This window comes from Carettochelys insculpta, chromosome 12, assembly GCF_033958435.1.
Source record: "Carettochelys insculpta isolate YL-2023 chromosome 12, ASM3395843v1, whole genome shotgun sequence".
NCBI classification, from domain to species: Eukaryota; Metazoa; Chordata; order Testudines; family Carettochelyidae; genus Carettochelys; species Carettochelys insculpta.
The window spans coordinates 42,752,447-42,773,116 of NC_134148.1; the positions used below are offsets into that span (position 1 = coordinate 42,752,447).

Consider the following 20,670-nt stretch of genomic DNA (forward strand, 5'->3'; position numbering starts at 1 on the left):
GCACATGTTCCCGTTTAGTTGATGGAATCAGATGTTCAAACCCTGGTCCCAATTCTTCCTCTAGCTTTCTTGTGTTCTTAGTCTGCTGAAGCCTCCTGCTTTGCTGCAATAATTGTCTTAAATAACTCCAAGTACCTCATCATCTTGATCAACAACCGTGGGCTCAGCGCCTGTTGGTGTCCGATGCCTCTCTCACTATTTCCTTCCATCTTTCCATGTCCAATGCGGATTGGCTTAGTTTCTGCAGACCAGCTCCGCATCAGTCTGCTATATCATCTACCCATTCTCTGTGGGGTCTGCCTCTCCTATGTGAACTAAGTACACACAGGAATCTTACTCATCACATCAAGTGACTTTTTAGAACCCTGTACTCTTTTCTCCTTTATACCAACTGCTCCTTGCACTGGGTTGTACAGAGTCCGGACATGAACCACTTTGCTAACTTTTTTGGGGAGGAAAAAGCAGTAGTATGACTTCCCCATGATGTCTAAAATACCAGCTCACCCCAGCAAACAAGTGAGCTTGGTGCTTCAGAAAAATCAGGCCACGAAGCTTTACTTCCAAGGGACGCTTGGAGATGCACGTAATTTGCAGAAATCATCCGGGTTCTTGTCATTTTCCCCTTGGGTCTTATAGGTTCTAACTTGAGAGTCTCTTCATTTTACCACAGGAGCTGCTTTGTAAATCTTCCCAATTCTGGCACAAACGCCCACGCCAATGGAACGTAGGCACCTACATATCTAGGTCAACCTCTGCTTACACCTCATATCTGATGATTGGAAGGGAGAAAGCATAATGACCATCAACATAATGACCATCCAGAACTACTTTGCAGACTCTTGAAACGCTACTCATGAGAGGTCTGGCTCTGTGAAGGATGTTCATGAACAAGCATTTTTGTTGTCAGAGTGGTTGTAGCTTCAAACTATAAGCCTCTCTCTTATTGATTATTATGAGGTCTGCATAAATCATGAGCCGCCGTTTAAGGTGGCCATGTGAGAGTTGACTGTCATAATTCACTACATCTGGTCACAGACATTGTTTACTGCTTTCATTTGTGTTCGGAATCAAATCTAACGAGCAAAACAGGGATACCTAAATGGTAAGTTGGGCAGAATTCAGGTGTTTGTCTATCTAATTTTGAGGGACGACAGATTTTTTTTAAGCACGATTACATTTTTATTAATTTAAATGGGGTTGTGGGTTGTTATGGGGGCAAACAATCACTACTGAGTGACAGCAGATTGAGCTTCAAAAAGTTAAAGGTTGTGTTTTGATAGCTACAAAATTGTCAGCCTCCCACAGCAAAGCAGAGTAAATATCTTAAAGTCCAACGTCTCAACCAACATTTTTCTTACTTTGCCTCATTGTAACTTTTGATCAGTAAGGGATGAAAATACTCAGCTGGGTTTGTATGTGAGGGATGAAATAGACATTTGCCAATTAAAATGGAATCCTTCCAAGCCTACTGACAGGCCATAAGACACCCCTGCATGAATAATAAAACAGCCACATGACTTTCTTTGCATCACTTTAGTGAGTCTGCTGCATGGGCCTGAATTACCCTTGCATGGCATCTATTGTCCCCTTCTCTTAGTGACCCAGTGGTGGGACTGCCACAATGGACACAAGCTTTAAGAAGTTCAGCAGGTGGCTTCCCCCTTCCTGTCCCCTGGCCTTGGCCAGCCTGTGCTCTCCCAAGAGTTAAAGAAATGGCCTTTTTCTCCTTGCAGCTCCCTTCCGGGCTGCACCACCACAATCAATAGCTCTGCTGCGCTCCCCACCCGCTCCAGTTTCCTTGGTTATATCCTCCCCCCCCCCCCCCCACCGGCACCCCCCCTCCTACTCTCCCGTCCTGCCTGCAGAGCAGGCGGCTCGTGCATTATAAATGCACATGCTGACATCACCGCAGCCATCAGCGCTAGGACAGCTCAAGCAGCTCGCCCGGGAGGGAGGAGGCGCAGGAGGAGGAGGAGGAGGGGTGGTCCCCGGCTCTTCCTGTAACCACTGACGCCGATTCCTCTGCAGGGGGAGAGGGGAAAAACCAAGCCCGCAGCAGCCTTCGTGCAGCCCAGCTGCTGCCAGCCCCGTCTCTCCCGGGGAGCGGCTCGCGCGGCCCACGGCTCCTGCATGACTGTCACAAAGGTAAGGGGGAGAGCCGCGCGCCAGCTGCTCCCCCCGCGGGCTGCCGGCTCCCGGGAGAGCCGCCCGCGGCGGAGGGCGGGAGCCGCGCTGCACTTGCCCGCCTCAGTTGCTCCGTCCTCGGCTGCTGAGCGCCCGCGCGTGCTGCATTTTTAACCCTCTGCCAGCCGGCGGGGGCGGCGGCCGCTTCCCTCCCGGGGGAGAGAGGGGCCGAGCGCCCCCGTGCGGCGAGGCTTGTCTCGCCCCCCCCCCCCCGAGCTCGTCCTGGCCGCAGGTCGTTGCAGGGGGGAGCCGGGCTTCCTGGCATGGGACGTGGGCCATCATCCAGAGAGCATGTGGGGTGGCATGGGCCCGGCTGGGCAGGAGGGAGCAAAGCCGCCAGGGGAAAGGGCAGGGAAACGCCGCCTGCAGGAGGGTCGTTTTCTTTAATATAAAGCTGGTTCCTGATTAAAATCCCTTTACCTGTGGTCCTCTCTGGTCCAGCAGCAGGGTCCTGCCTTCCTGTTGCTTTCTAGCAGGGGCCAGCGTGGCTTTCGCTACCACAATTTCACCTCTATGGTGAAAGCATCTGCAGTGTCTAAGCCCAGGGATCCACGTACTTTAGGGTCACCGCCTGTGACCTTTCGAAATAGGGGACCCCCCTGAGAGGGAGTGTGTCTGGGTCAGTATCTCCCCACTCACCCAGTATTAATGCATTGCAGTATACTGAATGTGAATGCATGGTGAGTGGGGAGACACTGGTCCAGATACACTCCTTCACAGGGGTATCCCCTTTTTTATATGGTAACCCTAAAGTACTTCTATTTCCCCTTCCAATCCCCTTGGCCTGGGATTGAGGAAATCAGCCAAACTGAGTTTCTGGAGGGAGGATTCAAGTGAGAAGATCTAGCTGGCGTGGCTGCTTTGTGTCCGATCAGCTTTTGTGTCCAGCGGTGTCAGCACAGGTCACCTTGCCCTCAAAGGCCATGACTCGACAAGTGATCAGCTGTGCATCACACAAGGTAGCGACTGACAAACCTGCTTGGCCCAGCTGCGCCAGGTTACATCTTGTTTTTGGTCTCAGGGTTGCCTGTGCTGACGCACGGGGGTTGAAAGAAACAGAAATCCTGTGCAGTGAAAAGTTTGAGCAGCTACCCCAAAGCTAGAAGAATCGGTAGTATGGGGAGATGGTTTTTAGCCATTGGGAGGAAGGAAGTAGCTTGGAAAGTGCAGAGGCATGTTAAAGTGGTTGTCTCTACGGAGCATTGCCAGTTGGAATCAAGCTGCAGGGTTCTGCTACGTGTTTTGTTTCATGGTATTGGTTTGTGCTCCATTATTCAAAAAGCTGTAATAGAGCAGAGTTGTCCAGGGTATTCTCTTGTGACTGGCAAATCAGGATACAGTCAGAGCAAGGATTTACAGTCTGCAGGTACAGACGCACCACCGGGCTTCTAGGAACTGCTAATTCAGGCGGTGTTAACTTGAGCTTTGAGCTGCCCAACTACATAAAGACTCTAGGGAGTAAAGAGGCAACAGATGAACAGTTCAGAGCAACATTTGCTTAACAGCCGAGGAACGAGCTGACTTTTTGATGGTGTGTGGGCAGGGGTCAGAGGCCAAGCAAGGCTGTTACCCTTTGTTCCCTTGGCGCGATGCAGGTTAGTGGAGCATGGCTCTGAATTAATGAATGGCCCGGGTAGTGACCGAGCTTCTTGAAGGCTGCTGCTTTTCTGCCCATGGAACAGAAGCAATAGGGATGGAGTGATTTCTTTGTGGTGAGAGCCTTGCCTGGAAGATTCAGTGAGTTCTTATTGCTATACTGCCAGAATGGTGCAGAATGCCACTGGCCCTTCCCTACAGAGAGATGGCACTGCGGATGGGTTTTATTTCTACAGCATAGTTGTATTTGGAGACGCACAGCTCCTGTCTCCAGCAGCTTACACTGTAAATCAGAAACTAACCACAACTTCCAGGACTGATGTGGGCCTAGATGCACTAGGTTGGACAGGCCAAACCACTTTCTCCTAACATAACAGGGAAGTTATGTGCTGGGAACTAGCTATTCTTCCAGAGTCTGAGAGTGTTTCCAACTGTTGCATGAATTTCTTGTGAGTCTCACAGTGTGATTCTTCAGGTCTCTGCTCCTGGAGACAAATGAATATGTCAGCATCTTAACATTCATTTGGAACCAAAAAAAAAAAAAAGTAAAAAAAGAGTTCAGTTTTTAGCTCTCATGGCTGTAGAGGAAAATTTGGAAATATGTACCTATAAGTTAAGTAAAAGGAGCACTGAACTTATTTCTTAAATGTTGCCATTTTAAAGCCAAGGACTTTTTCTCCGTGCATGCGTGCATGTGTGTGTGTGTGGCTTGTATAATGCTTTTGCTTGAGTGGAGTTAGCAAAACAGGTTCGCTCACACCTGAGTGGAGTGAAGGCCTGGGCATACTTATGTTCCTCACAAGTACAGAAAACAAAACTTCCAGCTCCATAGGAGAAACACTCCCTTGTTCATTTCTGCTGAAACATAAATGGTGAACTAGAAGGAAAATACTTTATTGAAAGTATTGCCAGCACTACTGTATCATATTAGAATGTGCCATATTTAGTTTGAGATTTTGTTGTTTTTTCCCTTTCTGTATCTTGTGTCCCTGAAACATGAAGGGCTATAACTCAAGCAAAGGAAAATTCCCAGCTCTAGCTCCGAACCTGCCATCTGATCTACACATGGAACTTTCCATGCAGATCACGGTGCAGAAACATACTCCGGGATTAGGCAAAGCCGGCAGCTGTGATAACCTGCAGAAATTGTATTTGGACAAGAAGCTGAGCAAAAATTTGTAGCTGAAAATTTTTCATCAAAATATGCAGGCGTGGGTTGGCCAAAATATTTTGTGCCTTTTGTGTTTATTTTTGCCATAATGGTTCTAGTTTTAAAAATTCTAAAAAAAACACAAAATGTTTTGTTCTGACGTTTTCAAATCAACATTTCGGGATTTGTTTTTTCAGTTAAGATACTTTCATAAATCTACTTTTTAGATTTTTTTTTAAAGTTCAAAACCATAATATTATTTGTCCCAAAATTGATCATCTGCCCCCACTGTGATCCCAACAATTTCTTTTCAGAACAACCTGAACTGAAATAAATAAAAAAAGAAATCAATGATTTGCCCAGCTCTAGCGAGGAGTTGGATTTTGCCCAGGCTGTGGGCCATCAGTGCAGTATTGGTGCGTGTATGTCAATACTATGTGTGCACACTGCTGAGACAGTCCAGGAATAGCTAGAATAGTGGCGTGATGCTGGAGAACGCTCCTGTGTTTGATTTTTCAAAACCACTTGCTTTTTACTTAAAAAAAAATCAACACAAAAGACTAAGCATAGAGGAGATCCCCTGTAAATGTACACGCTCCTCCCCTTCGTGGGGGCATGTTGCCATCTAACAAAGATATAAAGTGTGTAACTCTTTACAGCATTTGCTGTAAGGATGTCCTCTAGGCCCTTGTCGTGCTTCTTGTAGGAAAGATCTACGACGGAAGGGTGCATGATGGTGGCTTTTCTCAAAGGCGATGAACACTTCAATCTAAGCTGTCAGGCATTTGCTGGGGCTCGTGCCCCTGGAAAAGGCGAGGGTTGTTTTCGTTCCCATGGCAAAGGCCTGTGTTCCACCATACAAGGAGAGGAGGGATTGTTCCAACACCTTGGCATGCTCTCCTACAGCCAGGCAGCCCCTGGATGAGAGTCATTTGCTGCATTCCTTGTACTTCAGTGGCTGCTGAGGGTGATCATCAGCTTTTAAAATCCATCCACTTTCAATAGAATGCCTAAACGTGAACCAAGGAACCAAATTTTCAAAGGCCTTCGGTGCCTGGATACCTTTGAAAATCTGACTTCAAGTACCTAACTCAGCATCTGTTTGAATGTGTCGGTGAGAGTGTCCCAAACCCAGGTGGAGAACAAACTATCCCAGTACTAGTGCGAGTTTTGGTGCATTGTGGTGTTTGTGACATCTTAAAGCCAAATACTGTTCAATGAATTAGTCTAGCATGAAAAGCTTTTGATACGATGCAGTGATGTGCGTGTGTCTATGCTGTGCCTGAAACAAACTGGAGATCAGTTTTCTCCAAAACAACCTTCTGGTCAATAAAAAAGAGCAGCATGGCATGTAACTAGTTCTGACAAAGGCTTTTGCGCTCATCCTGCATGCTGTCTCTCTAGCCAAGGGGAACGTGATCAAATTGTACCAAAGGAAAGAAAGAACTGACTGAATGTAGAAAAAAACCAAGAATCACAACCAGCTATCTACCCCAACTCCAAGGAAACCATTTTGGGGGTGAGGGCTTGGAAAGCCTTCCACCTCTCTCCCACTTCCATTATCTCTCCCCCTCAACCCTTTATCACCATACTGAAAATTCCAGCTGGCAATGTTTGTCTTGTTCTAACTGCCATTAAGGCTTTAGAACACAGAATTCTGGCCCTAATGGTTCCTGTTGCTCCAGTAGAAGCCACCAGAGATCAATAGAAATCCAGAGAGATCAGATTGTAGTGGAAACTACTGCTAGGGATGAATCTCTGTCCTACCTGCTCCAGCCAGACCAGGAAAATGGTTTGCAAGTATATCCATAGCAAGGCTTTGTTCCTGGTATTCTGCAGGCCAGTGCGAGAAACTCAAGGGCTTGGTAAAAGTTTTGAACCCAAATCTCTGAACCTTTGATGTTTGCCCATCTCTAAAGTGTGAATTTTAGACCCCCATTTCTGAAGGGCTTATAACTTCATGAATGTTTCATAGAAACAGCTGACCTGGAATCATTGCTTTTTGAAAATGCTGTTTCATGCCCCAGGAATAAGATTCAATGAAGGAAAATCAGGGTAAATTAAAATATGCTATACAAATTCTTCCCTGGAGTAACCCCGTGGTGCGCTGATGATAACACACAATCTTACAAATTAGGTTTGAGTATTCCTATCTTTTAGACATGGCACATTTCCTGCTTTGTATTTTTGCAAAGTCTGATACAGATATTAACTGGTCAGCTTTTATCAGAACGATACCTCAGTGCTTCTAAAGAAGATGGAACAGACTGCTGTGTAATGGATTCCTCCCTGAAGGTAACCCAGAGGATTCCATCCTCTACATGTGTAGGGGGAGCTTCCCTCACTTCACACATACATTGACAGTTGCAGTTTGTTTAAAGAACTTTATCTTTTTTAAAAAGAGACTGAAATAAGAACCTTAATCTGGCCTGGTCTGTCACTGTTGCTTTGAAGTCTGGCGTCTGAATATTAAACATTAAAACAAGTAATTAACATAAATATCCTTAGCTTCATTTAACAGTTAAAACTGTCTCCCCTCCCTCCCTAATATGTGGAATCACATGGGTCTGTGACTCGAGAATTACATCCCGATAAAACAAATGCGGTCATCTGCTCAGTTTATATCATTACTCTTTCCACACAGGCTCAGCCTACCTGGATTCAGTCATGCAGACAAGCATCCAGGTCACTTATCCCAGGAAGGAGGCTATATCCCCAGTGGAGGTTTGGCTCAGCCTGGTGGGGTTTTGATGACTCCTCCACAGCCAAACCACTGCGCACCAAGGAATAGGCAGAAAAATTATTCTTCTTGCTATGGGTCAGGATGAAGAGGCATACGCACAAAGCCATGTTGTCCAGTTATCCGTGCATGTATCACAAGTGCTCCCTACTTGTTCTCATAACCATTATTTTGGGCAAATCCTCCCTTGTGTGGAGTTGGCCATTTCCCCCAGATAATGCATTAGAAGAGTGAGCATGCGGCTGACTGCTCGTCTGTTTTAAGTCAGGAAGTACCTTTCAAATATATTGGGTAGGTTGAGCCATTGTTCATCGTCAGTCTTCTGCTGCTTGCCTAGGAACAAATTAGTAGCTTTGTATTAAAATGGAACTACCCCGATGTTCATTCCAATTGTGAACTTCGGAACATCCAGAGGATCTTGTCTATATTGGATCTTATCTTTACAGATAAATTGATACAGACCTAAAAGTTATTGGATGATGAGGTGCAGGACCAGATTATATTGATTGTGTGCAAGCAGGGTGAAGTTGAGATCACTAATACAGTAAACCCTCAGTTTAACAGACCCTGATACAACCAACTTCGGAAATAACGGACGTTGTCTGCCAGCCTCCCTGCCCCCACCCAAATAAATGTTGGAGTCTCACCAGAGCCACCGCTGGGTCTGGAAGAGCTGCCGGAGTGACCAGGGCTGCCGGGGCTACTGCAGCAGCTGAGGCCACTACAGTCATAGGCACCTGGGAGGGCTGCAGCAGGGTGCAGGAGCTCCCCTCCCCCAGCCCCATGTGTGTGGAGCATGTCGGTACCCAGCCACCACTGTCTGCAATGGCGCTGAGCAGCAGCCATGGTGTCGGAGGAAGGGAAGGCGAGGGCAGAGGACAGGAGTGAGAGATGGGTTGGAAGGTCAGTACATCATCATCCAGTATAACCCTTTGACTATAACGGACTTTCAGTGTTAACAGACACCTCTTCACCCCATGAGTCCATTAAACGGAGGGTTTACTGTACCGTAGTTGGTACTTTAAAAGAGCTGTTTTCCCAAAGATGAGAACAATTAGGCCAAATAAGGTGGGAGGAAACACTTGAATACACAAGAGGAATGACTGGGAACTGCTTAAGAACATTTTTAAGTGCTCCAAAATTGTCACATTTTCTAGAAGACTATAGCAGTTAAAAATGAACTGGGGTTGGGGGGGAAATGTAAAGAGCATTTCATATAATAAATATTTAAACAAATGGGGGAAAAGGAGAACTTGATAGCAATGAATATAAATTATAAGATAGGAATTGTAGAAAATTGATAAGGGAAGCAAAAAGAAAGGAAAAAGCGATCAATGGCCGGGAGAGTTAAGTAAGATAAGGCCTTTCAGTACATGGAGAACAATGGGAGCCCTAACAATAGTATTCATCCATTACTAGATGGAAATCGTAGAACTGTCAGTGCAGAAAAGGAAGTCAATGAATTGTTTCTGAATTTGGGGAGAGTGGCTGTATGGCAGGGTCAGGCTAGAGGTCCACATCAGAGTGGGAGAAAGGCAGCCCAAAAACGGGGAAGGACCTACTAAACAGAAGCAGAGAGCAGCAGGGCAATTAGAAGCAGCTGGCAGGGAGCTGGCTCAGGCAAATTGGGGCCAGCTGGCTCCACTGCTCCACTGCTGGCTTGCTGAAGGCCTATCAAACCCCCCACAGTTGGAAGGTGGGAGAGAGTGGGAGAGAGTGGGTGGACGGGAAGAGAGGTGTTGGAAAGACAGAGAGCATAAGTCTGAGAGGGAGTCATACTAGCTCTAGCACAGAAACAGCAGGGGAAGGAGTCCATAGAATCATAGAATCTATGGGCTAGATGGGACCTCAGGAAGACGTCTAATTCAGCTCCCTGCTTCAAGTAGGATCAACCCCAACTGAGTCATCCCAGCCAGGACCTTATCAAGCCGGGACTTAAGAACCTCTAGGGATGGAGAATCCATGACCTCTTTAGGCAACACATTTCAGTCCAGGAGGAGTGGCTGAGCTTTCTACCACAGATACTCTTTGCAAGGCCCAGCCTCGGAGAAAGCAGTGGCCTGTGTAAGAGGGGCCTTTGCCACAGCTGATAATGTATCCCTAGAAAATGATGATGAAGTATCAGAGGGGTAGCCAAGTTAGTCTGTATCTACAAAATCAAGAAGTCCTGTGGTAATTTATAGACTAACAGATTTTCTTGGAGCATAAGCTTGTGTGGACAAAGAAGCATCTGACAAAGTGGGTCTTTGCCCACAAAGCTTATGCTCCAAAAAATCTGTTAGTCTATAAGGTGCCTCAGGACTTCTCGTTGTTTTGGATGATGATAAAATACTTTCCGTTCTGACAGTAACTCAGGAGGATGTTTAATATCTGTTAACTTAGACACTTTAAAATCTTGTTTAATCCATACCCAAGAACCTCAAAAATGCTGGCCAGGATGTTCTCGGGACAATGAATACTGATTTTTTTTTTCAGTAAATCTTGGAACACTGGGGAAGCACCCGAAGATTGGAAGCAGACTAGTGTACTGCTATTTTAGCAGGGTAAACAGAATAACTCCTGTCACTATAGGCCTCTCACCCTGACATTGAACTCCAAGCAAAATGGAGTAATTAATATGGGTAATAGAATTGGACCAACATGGATTTATAGAAAATGGAACATGTCAAGCTAACTTGGGGAAATCACACCTTTGATAATGATGTAATATATTGAGACTTTCTGTAAGGCTTTTGACTTGGGTATCAGCTAACATTTTATTTAAGAAAACAGGACGGTGCAAATTTAGCATAGCACATATTAAATGTGGTAAACTTCAATCAACTGATACACCTCAAAATGAATTGTAAAAGAGAATCATTGATGAGGTTTGTTTCTAGTCTTGTCCCTCAGGGATCAGTTATTGGCCCTGTTACGTCACATTTTTTAACAATGAAAGCATGAAATCGCCATCAGTAAAGTTTGCAGGTGAGCAGGTCTTTGGGGGAAGTGGTGCCAAATCTCTGCTGCACAGTTCCATGGCTTGCCGGCTAGTTTGGGCACAAGCAATGTGCATCTTAACGTGGCCAAACGTAAAACCCTGTATCAGGGGACAAAGACTGTTAGCCATAAGCATGGGGTTGGGGGTGGAGGGAGCCTGATCTGGGAAGCAGGAGGTTGAGTAAAGGCTTACAGGTCATGTTAACTGGCTGGAAAGGGCTTACGTGAGCCTTGGGTGTTTAAATGAGGGACTCTTGAAAGAATAGGGGGTTAAGTGACCACTACATTTGGCACTGGCGCGACTCCTACTGGAATACCCTGTCCAGTTCTGGTGCCAGTGTTTCAAGAAGGATGGGAAGAGTTTGGAGAGGATTCATCAGGGAAGATCCAAGAGAATGATTAAGGATTGGAATAAAGGTAAAGCAGAGGAACAGTGTTGCACAGACTGTAGTGGATTCTCCCTCGTGGGAGAGCTTTAAAGCAAGCTGGCTGTCCTGTCAGCACCTCGCCCCCACCCCCTGCCCAGCTGCCAAATGTGCCCTCGTTCAAACAGGAATTAATTCAAGGAAGTCCATGTCCTGTGTCATGTAGGAGGTCAGATCAGAATGGTCCCTCAGGTATTATAAACTACAAATCAGTATTATTCACATTAAGCTCTGCTTTGCCTGAACTTCCTTTTAAATCTAGGCTACGTCTACACGTGAAGCCTACATCGAAGTAGCCTATTTTGATGTGGCGACATCAAAATAGGCTATTTCGATGAATAACGTCTACACGTCCTCCAGGGCTGGCAACGTCGATGTTCAACATCGACGTTGCGCAGCACCACATCGAAATAGGCGCAGCGAGGGAACGTCTACACGCCACAGTAGCACACATCGAAATAAGGGTGCCAGGCACAGCTGCAGACAGGGTCACAGGGCGGACTCAACAGCAAGCCGCTCCCTTAAAGGGCCCCTCCCAGACACACTTGCACTAAACAGCACAAGATACACAGAGCCGACAACGAGTTGCAGACCCTGTGCATGCAGCATGAATCGCCTGCTGCAGCAGCAGCAGCCAGAAGCCCTGGGCTAAGGGCTGCTGCACACGGTGACCATAGAGCCCCGCACGGGCTGGAGAGACAGCGTCTCTCAACCCCCCAGCTGATGGCTGCCATGGAGGACCCGGCAATTTCGACGTTGCGGGACGCGGATCGTCTACACTGTCCCTACTTCGACGTTGAACGTCGAAGTAGGGCGCTATTCCTATCTCCTCATGAGGTTAGCGACTTCGACGTCTCGCCGCCTAACGTCGAAGTTAACTTCGAAATAGCGCCCGACGTGTGTAGACGTGACGGGCGCTATTTCGAAGTTGGTGCCGCTACTTCGAAGTAGCGTGCACGTGTAGACGCAGCTCTAATGACTAAGCTTAAGAAGAAAAACAACCGAATCCAAGGTTTCTTAGTAACTCTTTATTTTATGTTAACATGAAGGAGTCAAACATGCAGAATAAAAGATACGAGAGAGTATCTCGCTGTAGTCTTATATGGTCAAATATTACTTCAACGGCACGTGGGATACAATGAAGTTACTCTGGTAGTAGGAGCAGGAAGAGGCATCTCTAAAAGAGAATTAATTATGCTGTAGTTTGTAATCAAGTCAAAAGCAGTTTTAGAGTGACCGGGACAAAGTACAGTCTTATGGAAAATATAAGGGTTCAAATCAGTGAAAAGAACACAACTAATGCCAGTCAACCTGGCTTTATGAAAAATAGGTCTTGTCAACTTGATTCCAGTCTTTAGGCGATAAAGATGTTTGGTTTAGTATCTGCAACATTCTGGTTATTGATAGTGTATGCTGCTGTTCTTTTAAAGCACGTTCTGAACTGGTCACAAACTGGCAGAGTAGTTGTGTACAGGAAATCCTCATGAAATGGATGTGTGATTTTTGTTGTCTAACTCCTTATAAAGGCAAGGTTACATTAAGCTCTAGTAAGAAATCGGCTACTAAGGACTTTCCTTCAAGAGTGTCTCCTGTAAATAAATCATACTAGGAAAACGCTCTCTTATCAGTGAGCTGAACACCTTTTTCCTTTTTGTTGGTTTGTTCATCTCATTTATGTTAATGGTCAGGACATTAATTAGCTCACACACAGGAACCGTAACTCTCACCCAGTATATCACCCTGAAGATCTCCCCAACCAAATCCCACGTCTCCAGTACATTTGTGCCTCTTCCTGAAATCAGATGTTTAGGACAGAGTTTTTGTCACACTCACATTCATTTTAGAACTCCCTTATCTACTGCTTTTCCTCCTTAGCAATAATATTGCTAAAGGCTGATGTAATGTATGCTGTTAAAGTCTAAGCCCTAGCATTTTAATATAATCCTTTCTACTAAAGCATATAGCAATATTTAACATATGGTCCCTTCTTTTATCCCTGTGTCCTCCCACTGCTTTCCCTCACTGCTCCCTTCACCATGGGAAGAGGGCTCTCCCTATTTCCATCAGATCCTTGTCTTAATTCCCTGTGGGAGGATACAGAGATAAAACCACCTGCAGGGATTATTTATGTGTAAACTAGACTTTCACATTTCACAGTTCTTGTGAGAGTCATTACAGAAGGGTCATGATAATGGAAAACTTGGAAAATAAATGAATTCAAAAACTATATAATAATTTCATAATGTTAGCTTCTAAAAAAGACAATAAGGTTTGGTTCTTGTGTACATTTTAATATGAGCACTGGTTAATTTCTTATGGTGTAGCATGAGCTGCTAGGTTTGGCCTGCTATTTTACGTCCGCTAGCTGCATAATCCTTCTTTGCTCTGTTTTCTTAAAAGTGGGGATTTTGTACAGCAGTTGAAGAGTTAGATATCTTGGAAATAACAGTAGTAACCAAATGGCCCCTCAGATGGAGCTGCACAATCAGGGACTAATTCCAGCAAGGAACAAATTGCAGGCTGTACATTAAGGTTTTCTTGCCTGAGTATCTTCTACTCCATTACCCTTCTCAAATTTCTGTTCAATCTTCTCAGATACTCAGAGGGTATTTCTATGGACTTTTGAAAAGTCTCTGGGAATTTCGTATGCTTCATCACTGCCGGAAACACAGTCATTCTTCTTTTCCAGCTTTGTCAAGCATACCTTGTGGTGCAGGGTAGATTTCCCTCAGCTGAAAGCTTCATTCAAGGATGGAGGTGACAAGCTTCCTATTAACTTGTTTTGCCTTCCCTTGGAAAACAACTCAGGATCATCAAGTAGTGTATTTCTAGCTTCAAGGTGTCAGTCTACCTCACATTCCTACTGGGTTGTGGCAAACTATAGTTTGTAGTATATACATGATGGTGTAGGTGGCAACGCCCTCTGTAGATCTGACGACATGTTCTACCGCTACTTTATTGACCCCTTCTGGAACAGAGAATGTGGTGACTGAATGTATTTTAATTTCAGGAAGCAGAATGTTTACTTCTCTCTAGAAGCATAATGGTGTGAAAACTATGTACAGTATTACCTGTCTGGTTAGTATTAATTGCATTGCCCTCTGGAATCACTCCTGCTCTAGCAAGTTGTTCTCTTTTGAATGCCCAGCATCACAAATATGAGGGGAATTTTTTTCAACAGAATGGGAATCAGGTTCCATTTACCATTTAGTTTAACTGGTCTGCATTCTTTTCTTACCATTTGAGCTGCATACTTCTTATTGCATTCCCAGATTGCTGTAACTTGTGGGTACCTTGTCTTCTCTTAAATCTGGTTACTCTCCCAAAACCATAGCTCAGTTATTCATTTGTAACAGTAGGGTGAATCCTGTACAAAATAACTGAGCTGTCTGGATCAAGCAGATAAAGCTGACCACTGGTTACAACTACATATAATCTTGAGCCAGAGAATGTTGCTGTCCCTGTTTGGCCACCACTGTTTTTAAATGTATGTAACCTACTGCACTTTGACTACCCTAGTACTTGGTATAATTCAGTTTTTCCGAAGGAAAAGTGAGAAAGTTGTCTGGTTTGACAGAAGAAATCCCACCTGTGAATAAAAATACACGATGATGAGTATGCATATGTATAAATGCCCAAACCCTGAGTTGCTTCATTTGGAATAAGGACATTCCAATGTAGCAAATCAGCTCAAACTAAAAACCAAACTTTTTTAGAAGAGAACAATTTGAGCATTATCTAAGACTCCTCTAATCTTCATGCAATCTTACCATTACATCATACTACAAAAATAAACAAAAGAAAGGGAAAGCAGGTTGCTTTCTTTGCATCAGAGGGTACATAAGCCACAAATCCTGTGCATTTGAAACATGCGCTGAAAATTTGGTGCTAGAGTCACCGCGTAGTCCTGGGCTGAGCAAGCAGCAGGCACTCATTTCTTATGGTTAGCTGCTTGCTGTGGTTAGTAGAAGCCAGCCTGTGAGTACCAGCCCTGTGGGCAAAGTTCACCATCTTCATCTCTATGGCTCTCCCTGTGAGCCTGCTGGAACTCAGGCCTTGCCTGCGCTTACCTTTATGGTTGGTCTATTTCAGCTATGCAAATTGTGTAGCAGAAGTCATCGTCCCTTCAGCAGTGTCTTCCACATGGTAAGGTCGATGGGGGCTGCTTTCCCAGATTTCTTGTTGTGCTAGAGTACTGACGTAGATGGGAACATGTTCAGAGATGGATTTATTGCATCTTCAATGGTGTGGTAAATCAACACCTGGTGGATTGATCCCTGCTGGAGTGATTCCTGGCATAGTGAAGATGTACTCTATGGAAGAGTTTGGCTCCTATTTTTTCTTTACACTTGGGAGTGGAAATGCTTCTTTCTCCCCACCTTTGGAGATGCCCTACTGAGCATGCTCCAAGAGTTCATGTCCTTTTCTTCCTCCCACCCCCTTTGGTTTCCTGCTTGTCCCCAGACTAGCTGGAGACAGTGGACAGCTGCTCTAATCTTCTGGGGAGGGTGAGGGGAAACAAAACTAAAACAGAAATGACTACTAGTGTTTAACAGGAGCAGCCACTAAAGCACAGTTTACACAAAGACTGAGTGTTAAGTCAGACAAATTCAGTGGTAGCAATAAGGCCATCATCTGAACAATGAGGGTGATTATCCAGTAGAACAGACCCTCAGGGGAACTGGTGAGCTCTTGGTGTCTAGATAGCTTCAAAGCAAGACAGGCTGCCTTTCAGGAAGACATGTTTCAGCCTCACAGAAGTTATGGGGCTCAATCCAAGTGTAACTGGGTGAAAGTTAATGGCCTGTTAAACAGGAGCTCAGAGTGGATGAGCTGATGGTCTCTTCAGGCATTGAACTAAGAGTTTGTCTACACTGCTGGCTGGATAGACGGTCAGCAATCAATTGACTGGGATTGATTTATCGAGTCTAGTATAGACAAGATAAATCAACTGCCCATAGCACTCAGTGTCGACTTCGATACTTCACCTCAGTGAGAAGCACAAGGGCAGTTGACTGGATTGTGTGTCCCAGTGACCTACTGCAGTGATGAGATTGCAGGAAGTTGATCTAAGTACATCGACTTCAGCTACATTATTCTCATAGCTGAAGCTGTGTAATTTGGATCAATCAATAAATGTCAGATCTGTCCAAGTCCTGTGTGGCTTCCAAGGAATTCTTAAGGCCTACAAGCATCCATGACACTGGTATATCAGCCTCTCCATTTTAATATTTGTCTGGCTAAGCTCTTCAGCATTGAATATGTATCACTTAACTTAGATTCCACTCCCTGTTTTGGCTGATAGAAACATAACATATGTTGAAGTGAATAGCCAGGTGTTCTCACACAATGAGCGTTATTTGCAAAATGGAGTGGGGAATAATACACTTGTCTTTATTTTGCAGGTGTGGGAGGGATCAGTTGTCGTCACCAGTGTTAGCAATGCTGGTAGCAGTTGTTGGGCTGTCTCTGGGTTATGACAAAGCACTAATGTGGACAGGGTACCAGACAGACTGGGATTTTTGCCAACATGACATCCAGACCTGTTCTGAGTAGGTGTTTTCAACACCACTGCGTAGGACTCCAGGCACCTGCTGGTGTTTTGTTTGTGCTAGCTCCAGCTTAGCTGCAACAGGAGGATTCTTTTCCAGTACAAATGTTACTGCAGACAGAGCCAAAGTTTCTGTTTCAAGAGTGGGCCAGTTCTGTGTGTATTTGCTGTGTGGTTCTGTTTGCAGAACAGCCAAGGGCAGAGGTAGAATTCAGTTGTGCTGCTGAATGGTTTAACTACTCTTGAATGAATTGATTGGGCTGTTGTTTGACCAGACTTTGGTCATAAATTGTGCAAAGTGGATTGATTGTCATATCGGAACTGGGAATGACAGATACTGTGCATTTTAGTTTTTTGACTAGTTGTTTTGAGGCATATGACCTGCAGAGATCATATGAAAGGACATGTTGTTCCCAAAGGAAGGAGAGAAACAGATTTCTTTACTGAGCAGAATTATCAAGATGAAAACCAGAGCTTCTCTTTCAACTAAGAAATAGAAAATAAGAGATCTTCTCCTAACAGGTAAGGGCATCTAGTGCTCTCTGTTGCTTTGAAGTGCTCACAATCTTTCCGGTTCAGAGAATCAAAAACATAGAAGTGCGGGGGTTCAGAATGTTTGTCAAACTTTTATCTTCCCTGTCTTTGTGTAATGGGCTGTATTTCTGAACCAGTGAGGCATTAATCCTGTGCTTTAATATTCTAGGTTTGTAGTCAGCAGGCTCTGTCTGTACTGGGTGCAGTGCAGAATGCAACAGAAGGTGGGATTTTGATTTTTTTGGATTTTTTTTAACACAAAAGTGTTTCTGAGTGAATAACAGTTCACTTCATTATGCAGTCAGAGAATGTGACATAGAATTATGGATTCCTATCTTTCTAGTCAGTGTGTAATTACTGCAATCTGGCAGCAGGAAGAATCTACGTGATGGAGCCAGCTGCTGCATTCCCCCACAAATCTGTGAATCGGATCTTTCACTTACTGGAAATGTGCTAGGAGGCTGCTTCGTTCCAAGAAACCTTTTACTCCTTTGTTCCTCACAACACCATTAGGAAGCTTTTTCAGTGCTGCTTTCAATCAACAGCAACGAAAATATTCAATAGCGGGTTACAATTCTGACTATAGAATCTAGATTACAATTGTGAAAGTCTTGATGCAAGCTCTTCGCAGGGAGAAGCACTGATGGAGAGATGACTCTCAAAGTCCAGGGGCCCAGTGTGTCAGAAAAGGACTTACTGAGGTGTCTGGCTACTCCTCTTTCAGGACTCCAAGGACCACAGGATTAAAATAGAAATTAGACATCAGGACAAGCACTACATTTCAGACCTGCACTCCATTGGAAGGAGAGGTGTGGTTTTGAATCAGGAAGCCCAGGCTGCATCCAGTCTGTGGGTTCTGGACCTAGACTGCAGATCAAGTGTAGCTAAACAATATTTTCTGGTACTTAGAAATCTCTCAGAGCTAGTGAGATTCTGGATCCAGGCAAGGCAACATTACCGTGGACAGCAATGGCTTTAGGGTGCAGATCTGAAACCCAACCCAACTGTCTCTGAATAGGGCTCAAATGGACAGGCTGAGAGAAGAAAGGATGTCTGCTCCATTTTTAGCCGTCACTAGGGACCAGCATAGATCATATAGAATGGAGAAGACTTTGTATTTCCCAGATTCCAGACTGGGGGCAGACAGAGGGCTCCAGCAGAATCCAGACTTCTAGATCACAGTGCTGAGCCCTTGAAAAAAAATCTGTCAGGGATGGTGATAAGTCCTGCTGTGAGATCAGGGGACTGGGCTCCATGACCTCTTGAAGTCCCTTCAGTTCTATGAGATATATGTATTAACACAATATTATGCTGGGTCTGTTTTATGCAATGCCCTAACTGATTGCAATTCTGAAAGTGAAACCCACATCAATATTCGTAACCATGTGGTTCATCTCATGTACCATAAGAACGCCCATATTGGGTCCATACCAGAACAGACTCAATATATAAAGCACAGAGGTCCAAAAGTTATCAAGGTTGGCAAATCAGAAGAGCAGAGGGCGGTGGGAGGAGTGTGTGGGGTGGGGAAGTTAAGAGTTAGATAAAACATCAAAGTATGTAAAAGAGTCCTCTGCTCTTCTGATTTGCCAACCTTGATAACATTTTTTCTGATTTGTCAAACTTGATAACAATTTTTGGACCTCTGTGCTTTAGATATTGAGTCTCTTCTGGTAAGGCTATGATCTGAAGAAGTGGGTCTGTCCCATGAAAGCTCATCACGTAATAAATTATTTTGTTAGTCTTTAAAGTGCTACTGGACTGCTTTTTTGTTTTTCTATTGGAATATAGTTCCCTCCAGGAAGAGTAGTAAGCCTGTTGTGCTGTGTGGAATCCCTCAGCTTCCATCATTACAGGGAAAGCTCCATCCCAACCTGTCTGTTCTGCAAAGATGGATAATGATGCAGCCAAACTGCACAGAGCCGCATCAAGCAAAATCTCATCCATCTTCCAGGCCAAGAGAATCCCTGATACCAGCCAGTGTGACACAGGGCCAATAGCGTGAACTGCCAGTACAGGTGGGAAAGCCCTTGATGGAGATAAGCAGTGGAAAAGCTCCCAAGCTTTCATCACCACTGGCAGCAGCTCGCCTGCTGTTACTTGTCGTACCTGACTGTGCTTTTAGAAGACTGTACCGACAGCCACTGCTGTGCTAAGATTGAGATGAGTGGGAATGACTGCACCTGACAGTTGGTCTTCTAGCCAAAGGCTGCTGAGGTGGCCAGAGCCTCGTTTGATACTCGCTCATGTGAGACCTGTTGCCAGTAGGGAGGATTTAGAATCTCAGAACAGTGTATGTGACTTCCTGGTTAGCAGAGAGACAATAACAACGCGTGGACCAGTTCAGACAGCACTCTCATCTGTCTGTTACAGAGAACAGCCTCTCTGCTGCTGAAGGCGTCCTTGCTACAAAACATCCCTTTCTCCCTGAGGCAGGAAGCACAGAAGCTTCCCTGAATTTCTCAGCTGGGGGACTTTGCCATCTAGTAGGCTCCAGATCCTTCCACAGCTTTTTCTGGGCAGGCCAAGACATGCCGGCTCACTCAGCCAGCCGCGGCACTGTTCTAGCTAGGTGACTGAGGAGGCTAGTGTAAGCGAGGTTCCTTGGGGGTGCCATGGCAGGCCACCAGGTAACTGTTTCTGGTTAAGAGTAGTATTTAGAGCAGTTGGGGCTGGAAGTCAATGATCATTCTAGTTGGTGCTTGTATTTCCTCCTCCTTCTCTGCCCCCAAAAGTTACAACTTTCTGCAAATGAGGAGCTGAATGAACCATTGCTTTGCTCAGAAGACAGAGTCTCTGACAGTGCCACAAACTGTCTGTGGGACACTGGGGTACACAAGTCATGCTAGCCAGAGATCCGAATTTGTGCCTCGCTGTCCCTAGATACTGTAAGGCAAAGGTGAGCAAACTTAAATAGGGCCCCATTTTTCATCCCTGAAATTAGCAGGGCCCACCAGCCTGTCTAATGCAATCCAAACCAATGAAAATTTTAGTTAGGTTCATATGGAAAAAAAACCCCAAACACCTTTCGGCAGGTGTAAGATAGTACGTAGAAAGTAAAAACGTTATTAATTGGTATATAAATTTGAATACACATGCATAAAAGCAGCAATGCATTTCAATATTTTTAATGAGCCAGAGACCCAGCAGCCGATCGTGCTGTTCCCCCTTTATGAAATTTCACTCTTGCCCCCGTACTTTGCAAACCCCTGCTGTAAGGCACAAACAGGGACAGGCAGCAGCCACAACGTGTGGTGTGGTTTTTATAGCTCTGCAGTACAGCTTGCGGAGGGGTATGCTGTGAGCTAGGTGGGGGGACTCTTCTGTAGGTTTGTGTCAGAGGGGTAGCCCTGTTAGTCTGTATCTTCGAAAACAACACAAAGTCCTGTGGCACCTTATAGACTAACAGATATTTTGCAGCATAAGCTTTCATGGGCAAAGACCCGCTTTGGTAGATGCATGAATGGGCACTCATGCATCTGACGAAGCAGGTCTTTGCCCATGAAAGCTT

General features: G+C 45.1%; 1 protein-coding gene across 2 annotated transcripts in view; it reads left to right on the forward strand.

The window, feature by feature from the left end:
• Positions 1–1,938: 1,938 nt before the first annotated feature.
• CORO2B (coronin 2B) overlaps positions 1,939–20,670 on the forward strand; it is a 117,513-nt gene continuing 98,781 nt past the window's right edge. For both annotated transcript variants that reach the window (XM_075006823.1, XM_075006822.1), the window contains exon 1: positions 1,939–2,145. Coding sequence is in view for 1 of the 2 variants with exons in the window: in XM_075006822.1 (XP_074862923.1) it covers positions 2,131–2,145 (15 nt within the window). In the remaining variant the exon portion in view is untranslated. The remainder of the gene's footprint in view (positions 2,146–20,670) is intronic.